This window comes from Rutilus rutilus (genome assembly GCF_951802725.1).
Source record: "Rutilus rutilus genome assembly, chromosome: 8".
NCBI classification, from domain to species: Eukaryota; Metazoa; Chordata; class Actinopteri; order Cypriniformes; family Leuciscidae; genus Rutilus; species Rutilus rutilus.
In genome coordinates, this window is record NC_140222.1 from 43,298,896 (window position 1) to 43,312,503 (window position 13,608).

The 13,608-nt window shown below is 39.9% G+C and overlaps 1 protein-coding gene across 3 annotated transcripts in view; it reads left to right on the forward strand.

Annotated features, from left to right (window-relative positions):
• Positions 1–13,608, forward strand: part of arhgef3 (Rho guanine nucleotide exchange factor (GEF) 3) — an 83,318-nt gene that overhangs the window by 34,149 nt on the left and 35,561 nt on the right. For 2 of the 3 annotated variants that reach the window (XM_084416574.1, XM_084416576.1), the window contains one exon: positions 306–368. In XM_084416574.1, the coding sequence (XP_084272700.1) occupies positions 306–368 (63 nt within the window). The remainder of the gene's footprint in view (positions 1–305; positions 369–13,608) is intronic. The other variant, XM_084416577.1, reaches the window with a different exon arrangement.

Sequence of the window (13,608 nt, forward strand, 5' to 3'; positions counted from 1 at the left end):
TTTGATTCCTGAGTATCCTGAAATCCTTTGTTATTTTTAAGTGCACAAATAAAAATGACTTTAGTTTATGAATTAGATCCTGCTCACATTTTTCATCATCTGCGTCTTCGCTTAATTTCAACATGGTGAACTCACAAGCTTTATATTGTGTTGTCGTGTGATAGTTATCTATATGTGACTTCTGCATGACAATTTCAACAGTATAAAATCAGTGGTGTCTAAAATATTGCAGGTGTTATGAAACATAAACTCTGTTTGTTAGAGATAAAGGAGCACTGAACTGATTATCACTCGTGTCTTTACAGAAGAAGAGGAAGCAGAGGAAGAGAGATGTGGACGCGCTCAGTCTCTGCAGTTTGGACATCAATGTGAGTTACTTTATATTGAGAATTATAACGCACTGAGCTGTTAAAGCATGAATCACTGCAGGGATTACTTGTGTAGTTTTAGCACTTCTGGAGTTTAATGGGATTTGGTGGTTAAATGCCTGAAGTCTCAAAATATTTTCACATTTCATTCAACAACATAAAATGCATCAGTAAAACCCCATTTGCCATTAAAGCTTTTACTTGTCTCGCTAAATGGGTCCACAGAGGATGCAGGCTTCAAAATGTTGTTCATTTGTCAAGATTATCAAGATGAGGGGGAAAAAAGTGCAAGAATCATAAGATTTGTTGCTTATTTTCTGCAATGATCCAAAAGCCAATGGAAAAATCCTACTGGGTTTTTGTTGCGAACTTCTGTGTATCTTCACTGCATTTCTCTACAGCGCCAAACTCGGCATGAAAACAGGGTTCAGATTCTTTTCTGTTACTGTAATATGACATGAAAACATTGCAGCTTCTGCTGAGGTATTATCTGGGCGTCAAGATTTATTTTCTTGCCAAAGTCTATTTGAGATAATGAGCTAAAGGCCGTCAGTGCGACTGAGCTGAAAAACATTCATCACGAAAGCTCTTTGCGTCGCTGAATTGGCATGTGTGAAGAGGAAAATGATGTTTTCTTAAAGGTCAGCCTGCGTCTCGCTTCCTAATGCACATGAACAAAAGGCCATGTAATTACCAGGCTTTATTGGAAGCGTATGATTGCATATTTTTGCTTTTGTGGTCAAACGTGTAGAGCTCCCGCGTGCCGTGAGGAACACACCGTCACGATCAGTGATCTGACTCATCTCTACACAATGTACCGGTAATGTTGTGATATGGTTTACTCTTTACTGGCGCTGAAGGATGTTCAGGTCTGTGTAACTCTGTGTGGAACAGCCGTTCAGAAATGTTAACGTTTTTGCTTTAATGTCTCGCTTTAACTCCTAATACTTATTTTAATACTTAATTCTCCTGGTTGGTTTGTTTCGGGGGAGACACATCTGTCTCATGATCGTACTGGAAACTGTCCAGCCGTGATTCATTTTTAAGACTAATAGTTTAGTGCAGATGAACTAGAACTGACATGAGCCGGTTGTTTATATGTGCTACTTGTTAGATTCTCCAGGCACATTTCCTTCTTTCAATGGCATTTTTAATGGCAACATCTGTTTTACACTCTTTGACATACCTAACAGCATCAGCATTTTTTATTTTTTTTTTACTCAAAGATTATAATTTGATAGAAATTTAGATGTCAGACTTGATAGTTACTGGCAAAATGACAGCATGGAAAAACGTGCCTCTTCATACATTTCTGCAAAACTCCAAAAATGTGTGTGTGTGTATATAATTTTCACTGCAGTTTCCAGCTGAAACAAACACTAGTGGCTGTAAAACACCAACAGCTTTTCTTCCCTTTCACACAAATCACACTATTGTCTTCCCTTTCACTCAGATTATTGATTAATAAAGACTTATTTCTGTGCGGTTTCTTGCACGTTACTATGATATGCCATAGTGCACGATTTGTAAACTAATACACACTGTAAAAAAAAAAATCCCGTTGTTTTTACGGAAAAAAACTGGCAGCTGTGGTTACCAGAACAATACTGTAAAAAACACATCAAACCGTAAACATACTTACGGAGTTACATGTAAATTTAACATTTTAAACATGTATATTTAACATTGGATTTAAGTAATATGATATAATGTTAATTTACCGACCTATTGAAGTATTAATCTCTATTTTGTACCATAGTATTACACTGACAAACCAACAATCTCAGCAGTAAATGAGAGTTACATGATTAATCAATGCTCATTACATGTAGGCTAGTTCTTCCACCACAAAGTTAAAATTAAAATATATAGAAGGTGCACAGTGTCATTCACACAAACATTAAACACCATCATGGTAACACACATGAAATTTTAAAAATACAATAAACATTAATTTAACAACATTAAATGTAATATAAAACCCTAATGCACATAACTGATTATAAAAAAAACTAAGAAAACTATGACGAAACATAGTTATTTCAACAAAAATACATCAACTGTGAAGTGTCACGCAGGGAATTGTGGGAATGTCAATTTACGTTTTTTCACTGTAAATTATACAATGACTTGTTCGTTTTTACTTCCAAAAACTGTAAATTTAACGGTATTTTACCATTAGATCTATCACAGTTATTTACCGTATATAGTACGGAAACTTTCTGTTAACCAATTAACAGTTTTTTACTGTAGCATTTTTACAGTCTTTAACTGTTAAAATCACGATCATTTTTTATGGCATTTGCATCTCATAATCAGCTCCATGTGCAAAGTGTGCAAAATGTGCAAAATGAAGTTGAGTAAACTTTACTAACTTTTTCTTTGAACTCTATTTGTCAAAACATTCTTCTTTTGATTCCTAACAGAAGCATCCCCCATTTCTGTCTCGTTTTTTTCTGATGTTTGTTTGATTGATTGGAGGCTTTGAGGTTTCTACAGAGGTCAAAGCGCTGAATGAATGCAATAACTAATAGTTTTTCCAGCTGAATTGGACATAATTGCAGCTCTCCTGTGCTTTTATAGTTGAAGGGGTCTAATGGGTTTATTTCTGCAGACATTAGAGAGAGACGACCCAGAATGCAGTGCTTTGAGAGACGATGTCAAGCAAACATCTCCAGTAATGACGAATCCCGTTCCTTGAACTTGCGGTGGCTTTTAAATGTACCCTGAGCAAGTCCGAACACTCCTGGAATCTGCTGGAGGCGTGTGTGTTCTGCCATCCCAGAATGCCTGTGTGAGCTCTGAACAACAGGAGCTGGAGTTCAGCGCGGGAGCTCTGGGTGGGCTCGTTTGGGAAGGGGGGTTTGTTACGGATGTGCTGTGATGTCAGTGTGGGGAAGTCTAGCACGGCTGGCCATTGTTTTCATGTTTGGGCGCTCCTCCCTTACTCGTACATGTGACTCAAGTCTTAAAATGATTCTTACTCAACAATTCATCGCTCCAGTCACTGATGGTAATCACTTTCTATATTAAAAGTTCCTAATGTGAATCATGGGCTCTTATTAAGGCTTGGACCTTCCGAAGGAAGTTAAAACAAAAGGTTTGACAGTCTTACAAGTAGGGTTTTTATTGTTAACTCCAGCAAAAATTAAAATGAAAACAGAAAATATTCAGATAAAATCAAAATAGATTCAAAACAAAAGCTTACAAGTAGGAGATTATCGGGGAGCTTTTTTTCCCAGTTCTCCGACTTTTCCCACTTCCCACTAAATTAACCACTACTGGGGTGGGATGAATTATAACACTAATTGAAAACATGGAAATCAAGTTTAAAAAAAAAAAAAAGTAAAAGTATAATCTGCTGATTGATTGTGTCAGGTCTGTCCTAGTTCACACAATGTTTCAGGCAATGTTTTAGTAAACAACATTTTTTGACTTAAATCACTTCAAATAATGTGTCAAATCTAGTTTATTAATAGAGCCCTTAACAACTACTCAGTAAACCAAAGGACTATACAGTCCTTTTAAAGGGTTAGTTTATCTAAAAATGAAATTCTGTCATTAATTACTCGTTCCAAATCCGTAAGACCTTCATCTTAAGAACACAAATGAAGATCTTTTTGATGAAATCTGAGAGCTTTCTGTCCCTCCCTTAACACAACTACCACTTTCAAGGCCTATGCAGAAAGTAGTAAAGACATCGTTAAAATAGGCATGTGACTACAGTGGTTCAACATTAATGTTAAAGTGACGAGAATACTTTTGTGCGCAAAAAAAAACGAAATAAAAAATAACGACTTTATTCTACAATTTGTTCTCTTCCGTGTCAGTCTCTGACGTTGTAAACGCGGTGCAGCGCTTCCAGGTTCTACGTCAGAACGCCGGCTCACTATTGGCCGGCTCCTGCATCAGCATCACACGCACGTGCCGTCGTGATCACGTGAACAGATCTTGGGTCAGTCAGAAAGCTCTCAGATTTCATCAAAAATATCTTCATTTGTGTGAAGATGAACGATGGTCGTAGGGGTTGGAACGTCATTGGAAGATCCAGATCTCCACAATCTCGGCCAACAACAGAAAAGGCCTGGTCCCCTTTAGTTTTCAGGCGTTGGTTTTGTGGATCGACATTAAAAGACACTTTGCTGCTCTTTGAGGTCTACGTGAGTTCATGTGAATCAGTTTCAGAATATAACCTGGGGCCGTTCCATGGACAGCTTTATAAACATGTAGCAACACCTTATACTGAATCCGATATTTAACCAAGAGTCAATGCAAATTTTCCAAAATTGGTGTAATATGCTCCCTTTTCTTTACACCAGTAAGGAGCTTTGTGGCCACACGGCAGATGGTTTGGACCAATTGCAGTCTTGAAATAAGAGTATGGTTTTCTCCCAAATTAAGTGCATTCCAGTAATCCAGGCCGGAGGAAATAGATCTATGAATCACTGTCTCAAGATGAGCATCTGACAAAAAAGATACATTTTTTGCAATAATCCTTAATTGGAAAAAGCAGCTTTTCACCACATACTTGATCTGAGCATCAAATCTAAGTGCTAAATAAAAAATTACACCCAGATTTCTTATCTGGGACTGCACTTTCACTGACCAATCAACTTTTAAGTCACTAGCTACGTTTACATGGACGCTTTTTGCTTCAATTTGAATGAATTTGTTCCGATTGGTAAATCCGAACGCAGTGTTTACATGAACGCTTAAAAAGTGATCGTGTTGATGTGCGTGTTTATATGTCACAAGCTTCTGATCGGATTTGATCTTTTGACATGCGCACACTGCAGAAATATACAGTTCCCGCTGTTGCATACTAACCATCCACCTTTTCTTAGTTTTAAAAAGCAGACTTAATATTTATCTGTTTCGGGTCCTAATTACGCCACGACAAGTTTCGGTTCTCAGTCCGATCGAGTGTTTACATGTTCTCTCGAGTCTCGATCGGATTACAAAAGGAATAAACCACCCCTTACAATCCGAATGAAATTTTAATCAGATCTGGCCAATTCATTCCGATTGACGTGGTTACATGTTACTTTTTTATTCCGATTGTGCTACTGGTCCGATTGCAATCGGATTATTAGGGTCTGTGTAAACGCAGCTACTGTCAGCCCCATTTGGCTCAAAAATTATAACTTCAGGTTTATTTATTCGATTTTCCTCCAGCAAGCCTTTCACCTCCTCAAGACATAATAAAAAAATACATTTGAGAACTCGTTCCTCCAGCTTTGAGAGGCAAGTAAATCTGAATGTCATCAGAATAAAGATGATAAGGCATCCCAAAAACCCATCAGACCCAGAGGCAGCATGAATAAAGAAAACAGAATAGGCCCCAAAACGGAGCCCTGTGGAACTCCACAGTCAATAGAAACTGTAGAGGAACACAATTGGCCAACCCTTACCAAAAAATATATTTTCTTCAAATAGGAAAAAAAAACTATTTTAAAACAGTCCCTCTCAGACCCACAACATGCTGAGAATATCGTGATCTATTAAATCAAAAGCTGCACTAAGATCCAGCATAATTTAAGCTCCTTGATTACCCTAGTCACCAATATGTAACAAATCATTTGTATCCCATTGTAAAGCTGATTCAGTGCTATAACCCACCCTGAAACCTGACTGCCAGCACTTTATTTTTAGCAAAAAAGGAGCTACTTTCTCTAATATTTTTGAAATACAAGGCAGCTTAGAAATATGTAATCATAGCAAAAGTACACTGCTCGAGTGCTTTCCCTTTATCGGACAGTACATTGTGAAAACATAAATAGCCTAATAACACAACATTTTTATTTATTAATTACAAATATACCACAACACCCTATTTACGATAGTTGACCGTTAGATAACAGTGCTAGTGGTAAATAATTCACACCTTTTTAATTTGACACTTTTTTCCTATAGACTCCGGCTTGTGTGTGTTTCACAGCTCAATAGTGCATTGGGTTGAGTCTGGGGTCAGGCGAGGCTGGGGCCACGTGCCTTCCTGGCATGTGTTCATCTACAGTGCTACACAATAGATTGACTAATATATTGACTGAGCCTGCGGTCACTGGTATACTGCTACTGCTATTGTTTATCACGCAGCCACTTGCAGTTCCTCTAGTGTGGAAAACAAGATATTGATCTCTATCAAGGGCCTTTCCCAAATAGAGCGCAGCCATTGTGGTGGCTTCACCGCATGTATTGATATGGCTCACCATGGGCGCTCATCTGTTACTGGGTAATAGTGCTGCGAGGAAAGAGTCTGACGCACACAGTCCTATTTCAGCATGTTCTCTTTATTTATAAATAAAGTATTTAACCCTCTGGGGTCCTTCGGGTCCAAATGGACCCGAAGCGTTTAAATAAATTTTTTTTAAAAATCATAGCTTCATCGGAATGGTCCGAGATTTGGTGACTTTGTTGGTACTTGGTATATGAACACCCAAAAAAATTGGGGACAGGATTTGAATAGTCTAAGTGGTTGTAAAAAAAATAGTCACACTCAGGACCTTCGGGTCCAAATGGACCCGCCATAGGAAATGAATGGGAAATTGGCAAAAATGTGAAAATGCAGAGTTTTTTTGTGCGTACAATCTACAAATCAGCCACGATCCAGAAAAAAAGCACACAACAGTGAAGGGGTTAATCTATAAAACATCAAGAGTGCAAAACAGACACATCCACACACACACACACACACACAAACCACACACACACACACACATTTTTTTAATAAAAAAAAAATACATATAAAAAATGTCTATTATATTCAATGGGAAAAAATGGGTCATAATTATTGAATAAATATTAATTAAAATCATAAAATTATCTCAAAACACCAAAAAAGAAAAGAAAAAATATTATAAAAAACAAGTAAAAAAAAAAAAAAATGATTTTTTTATATATATATATTAATCCCGCCCTCCGGGTCCATTTGGACCCGAAGGTCCTGAGTGTGACTGTAAAACGAAGGACCCCATAGGGTTAAGAGTCTTGGTTTTCATTGACTTAGTTTGTGCATTCCTTTTGTTGAAAAGAAAAACACACCTTATCACATTGCTAGCAATTTTTGCTTTGGTGCTCAAGTCTCACGGTTTGGTTTAGATTTAAAGTACACACTGTTTTACACACATGTCCTATCTGCCCGTCATCCCGTTAGAGTTGAATATCTCACATCTCCAACTCGCCTCAAAGAACTGTAAAAGAACGCAACGTATGTAGTTCCTCCTGCTGAGATGCACCCAGGTGGCTTTGTTTTTTTGCTGCAGCTTTTGGTTGTGTGTACACTAAAGATACAGAAAATATGCTGGCAAGAAAACATGTTTAGATATATTAGCTGATTTGGATTTTAACCTGGGGTCTTGGGTTAGATGGGGTTACTCGTTTAGATATCTAATGCTTCTTCATTTACTCACACTCAGAATAAGCCCACCAGGTAAGCTTAACTGTGGCACACTCATTTGTATTGACAACTTCCATATGCTTGCAAATTCTGACCTACAGTAAATAGTGCTCATTAAGTAGCTTGTACTTCAGGCAGATGTTTAAATCTTTTGTTCTACAGAGTTTGTGCAGTTTCTGAAACACCACAGATTGTAAAGATCTGTCATAAGGGCCTCTAAAAAAGTGCTGATCAGTTATGATCCTGCTGTCATTGCAAGTCAGTAATCTTCATGATAAGAAAGTCCCAATTTATGTCAGTTTAAGGAAAATTAGAGAAGTCAATTGTTGTTGTTTTTAAATAGCCCTGGTTGAAATAAATGGCATTTGGTATCATTGACATGGAGCAATTATTTTTGGCATGCCAATTTTTGGCGTCAATAGAGGGGAAGATATTTGGGAAAGATAGTTTTTGATGTGCTTTTGTTGTATGGCAGTGTCCTTTATATGAATATGTAGTTAATGTCACTGGTGTCATGCTTATAACCTGAATAACCTGGACACGGTGAAAGGGAGAGGAGAGTCTGGAGAAACCAGGCTAGTAGTGAGTCCCCCAGGGTTCAGTATTGGGTCCTCTATTTATGTGCCCTACCTCCCTTCATCACAATAGCTGTTGTAAATAAATGTCATTTTTGCCTTTCAAAACCCAAGAGAGTCAGCAATTTCATTGAAATAGTACAGGAGTATGACAATGATGAGTAAATTAGCCACATAAGAGGTGACCATATACATTATATTATTTAATATTATAATTTTCTGTAAGTTCTACCACCCTATTGCTTCACCAAGGTTTAGAAGGTTTAATTATTTTAGGGTTCATTTTCCACATTGCTTCCGATGTTTGTAATCTGAACAGAAATGATTGTTGACTGGCTGTGTGGACAGCTATTTCAGGACAGGCGGGTGAGGAGCCCTGCACAGTGCTATCCTGCTCCAGCGGAAGACTTAAATTAACTTCCATTACGTGACTTGTCCTTAAAATCCAGTAACCCTTCAGATCTATTCTGGAGGACACCCTATGCAGATAGCCAGAGGAGAACTGCAGGGTTATACGATACTGGCCCCTAAACCTCCTCAAAATGTTTAATAAAACCAGTAGACTTGGCTGCTCTTCCTGTTTACACCTTAACAGAGGCTTCCGTTTGCTTTGAGATATAAAAAGAGAAAGCTTTCACAAAGAAAGAAGGAAACATAGAATAGTCTCTCCTGGCTTGTTCATCAGGGAACCAATGGTGCTGTGAAAAGTCTGTTAAAGTTAAAAGATCACTTAAAACAATTGTACCTACACTCTGATAACCTGTACTAACTATAATGTGGTCATAATATGTTTTGTGCTTGCTTCCCTGAGAACAGACTGCTCATATAGTCAGTCCCTCCAAGACTTTGTGTATTCAACCATTGCAAATGCATCGCAACACATTATGTAATAGCTTGCATTTTGTCTTATTTCCACAATTTTTTCACAATTTTTTTCTTTTTTACTTGAGTGGGGAGAAGCAATTTTAGTTAATCAAAATCCATAAATCTGACCCCAAACAAACTGCTCAATACTTGTTCAACTGTTCTGTCTCTGTATTGCAGTGAATTCCATTGTAAATTGTTTCATTATGCTTCTGAACTGTGAGAGAGAGACAGCGGGGGGAAATGAAACATAGTCTCAGCGTTTAATCTAAGGAGGATGTTTTCTGGTCTTTGAAAGATCACACTCCTCTTTAACTTTTAAAACATTCACTCTATCTAGCCATGTTTTGTCTGAAAGTTTCCCATACAGCAGATGCGAACATTGTCATGGTCATGGTCATGGTCATGAACTGCATTATTTTATTATTTTATAATGTTTCCTGGGGTGCCCTTATAATGTTAGTATGATTTTTACATTGCTACACTGATTTTAGCCTCTGATTTGAACGCTCTGTTTGAAGGGGCGAGACTTCAGTGTAAACACCCACTGCTGTGATTGGCTGCTGTGAGACTTCAGTGTAAACACCCACTGCTGTGATTGGCTGCTGTGAGACTTCAGTGTAAACACCCACTGCTGTGATTGGCTGCTGTGAGACTTCAGTGTAAACGCCCACTGCTGTGATTGGCTGTAAGACTTCAGTGTAAACGCCCGCTGCTGTGATTGGCTGCTGTGAGACTTCAGTGTAAACGCCCACTGCTGTGATTGGCTGCTGTGAGACTTCAGTGTAAACGTCCACTGCTGTGATTGGCTGCTATGAGACTTCAGTGTAAACGTCCACTGCTGTGATTGGCTGCTATGAGACTTCAGTGTAAACGTCCACTGCTGTGATTGGCTGCTATGAGAATTCAGTGTAAACGCCCACTGCTGTGATTGGCTGCTGTGAGACTTCAGTGTAAATGCCCACTGCTGTGATTGGCTGCTGTGAGACGTCAGTGTAAACACCCACTACTGTGATTGGATGTGATTGGCTGCTGTGAGACTTCAGTGTAAACGCCCACTGCTGTGATTGGATGTGAGACTTCAGTGTAAACGCCCACTGCTGTGATTGGCTGTGAGACGTCAGTGTAAACACCCACTACTGTGATTGGCTGCTGTGAGACTTCAGTGTAAACGCCCACTGCTGTGATTGGCTGTGAGACGTCAGTGTAAACGCCCACTGCTGTGATTGGCTGTGAGACTTCAGTGTAAACACCCACTGCTGTGATTGGCTGCTGTGGGACTTCAGTGTAAACACCCACTGCTGTGATTGGCTGCTGTGAGACTTCAGTGTAAACACCCACTACTATGATTGGCTGCTGTGAGACTTCAGTGTAAACGCCCACTGCTGTGATTGGCTGCTATGAGACTTCAGTGTAAACGCCCACTGCTGTGATTGGCTGCTGTGAGACTTCAGTGTAAACGTCCACTGCTGTGATTGGCTGCTATGAGAATTCAGTGTAAACACCCACTGCTGTGATTGGCTGTGATTGGCTGCTATGAGACTTCAGTGTAAACGTCCACTGCTGTGATTGGCTGCTATGAGACTTCAGTGTAAACGCCCACTGCTGTGATTGGCTGCAATGAGAATTCAGTGTAAACACCCACTGCTGTGATTGGCTGCTGTGAGACTTCAGTGTAAACGCCCACTGCTGTGATTGGCTGTGAGACTTCAGTGTAAACGCCCACTGCTGTGATTGGCTGCTGTGAGACGTCAGTGTAAACACCCACTACTGTGATTGGCTGCTGTGAGACTTCAGTGTAAACGCCCACTGCTGTGATTGGATGTGAGACTTCAGTGTAAACGCCCACTGCTGTGATTGGCTGTGAGACGTCAGTGTAAACACCCACTACTGTGATTGGCTGTGATTGGCTGCTGTGAGACTTCAGTGTAAACGCCCACTGCTGTGATTGGCTGTGAGACGTCAGTGTAAACGCCCACTGCTGTGATTGGCTGTGAGACTTCAGTGTAAACACCCACTGCTGTGATTGGCTGCTGTGGGACTTCAGTGTAAACACCCACTGCTGTGATTGGCTGCTGTGAGACTTCAGTGTAAACACCCACTACTATGATTGGCTGCTGTGAGACTTCAGTGTAAAAGCCCACTGCTGTGATTGGCTGCTATGAGACTTCAGTGTAAATGCCCACTGCTGTGATTGGCTGTTGTGAGACTTCAGTGTAAACATCCACTGCTGTGATTGGCTGCTATGAGACTTCAGTGTAAACGTCCACTGCTGTGATTGGCTGCTATGAGAATTCAGTGTAAACACCCACTGCTGTGGATTGGCTGTGATTGGCTGCTATGAGACTTCAGTGTAAACGTCCACTGCTGTGATTGGCTGCTATGAGACTTCAGTGTAAACGCCCACTGCTGTGATTGGCTGCTATGAGAATTCAGTGTAAACACCCACTGCTGTGATTGGCTGCTGTGAGACTTCAGTGTAAACGCCCACTGCTGTGATTGGCTGTGAGACTTCAGTGTAAACGGCCACTGCTGTGATTGGCTGCTGTGAGACGTCAGTGTAAACACCCACTACTGTGATTGGCTGCTGTGAGACTTCAGTGTAAACGCCCACTGCTGTGATTGGCTGTGAGACTTCAGTGTAAACGGCCACTGCTGTGATTGGCTGCTATGAGACTTCAGTGTAAACGCCCACTGCTGTGATTGGCTGCTATGAGAATTCAGTGTAAACACCCACTGCTGTGATTGGCTGCTGTGAGACTTCAGTGTAAACGCCCACTGCTGTGATTGGCTGCTGTGAGACTTCAGTGTAAACGCCCACTGCTGTGATTGGCTGTGATACTTCAGTGTAAACGCCCACTGCTGTGATTGGCTGCTGTGAGACTTCAGTGTAAACGCCCACTGCTGTGATTGGCTGCTATGAGACTTCAGTGTAAACGTCCACTACTGTGATTGGCTGTGAGACTTCAGTGTAAACGCCCACTGCTGTGATTGGCTGCTGTGAGACTTCAGTGTAAACGTCCACTGCTGTGATTGGCTGCTGTGAGACTTCAGTGTAAACGCCCACTGCTGTGATTGGCTGCTATGAGACTTCAGTGTAAACGTCCACTGCTGTGATTGGCTGTGAGACTTCAGTGTAAACGCCCACTGCTGTGATTGGCTGCTGTGAGACGTCATTGTAAACACCCACTGCTGTGATTGGCTGACATCTTTATATGAAATAAGTATTACATGTGGAACTCCCTCGAAAACTTTTAGCACGCTCTCAAGGTTATATATATACACACACACAAGACAACACAAATTTTCTGAAGCAACCACGCCATATTATCTTGCTTTTTGTCTTTGAGCTCTTTTATCATACCTTTTGTTTTCTCTGGAAGTGCTGTACCAGGTGAGCGGCTGAGCAAGGTTACTAGGTCAGAAGAGCCACACATGTGGAGCTGATTATGAGATGATCATGTGCTCAAACTAAAAGTGCTGGGCTAAATCATTCAAACATAAAAAATGTTGATCAACGCGTTTCGACTACAAAGCCTTCTTCAGGATGCACATCCATTTTTCACTCAAGCATTCTTTAATCCATTAGCAATCAGTGAAACAGCTTTTATTACGGAAAAATAAGCATTTATACACACGTACAATACTGATAATGATGTACTGAAGTCAAATAAATGTATTATTTTACAAATCACGCACTGTGGTAAAAGCATTTTGAGGTCATAGTATGCAGAAACTGTGTGAAAATATGTCTTTATTAATTGATAATCTGCCCCATAATCATAATTTGTGTGAAACTGAATAAAAGTTAATTACCACTAGTGTTTATTTCTGGAAACTGCAGTGATTTTATGTATAGGTAGGTTTTTTAGCTTTGCAGAAATGTAGGTAGATGCACTTTTTCCCAGTGAGCCTGCGTTGAGACAAAGTGAAGTAATTAGCTGGGAATATGAAGCCCTTTAAGTCTAATGTTACAAACATCTGCCATTCAAAATCATAGGAACTTAAGAAAACAATTAACAAATCGTAAATGTAAAATTTGCTGAAACCCGGTGTCACCAGAACATCAATGGGGGAAAAAAGCAAACTTAAGGATCAAACTGCACAATATATCAAAATCAATTCCTCAAGCCAGAATGAAGAAGAGGTCGAGCTGATGTGTTTTGGTGGGACTTTGTATCTCAAGATACTTTTGCTTATTTCATGGTTAAAGTATGAATGCAAAATCATCTGCACGCAGAAGACTCTCCTTTGTCCAGTGCTGACATTACAGGTCCAGCCTCATATGACATAACCTATGGTTGTAAAACAACATCTGCTGACGTAGATTGAGAAACTCTTCAGGTGACGTCTACAGAGGTGACATTTACAGCTCCCTTTGAAGGGCACTTTATAAAGCTGAACC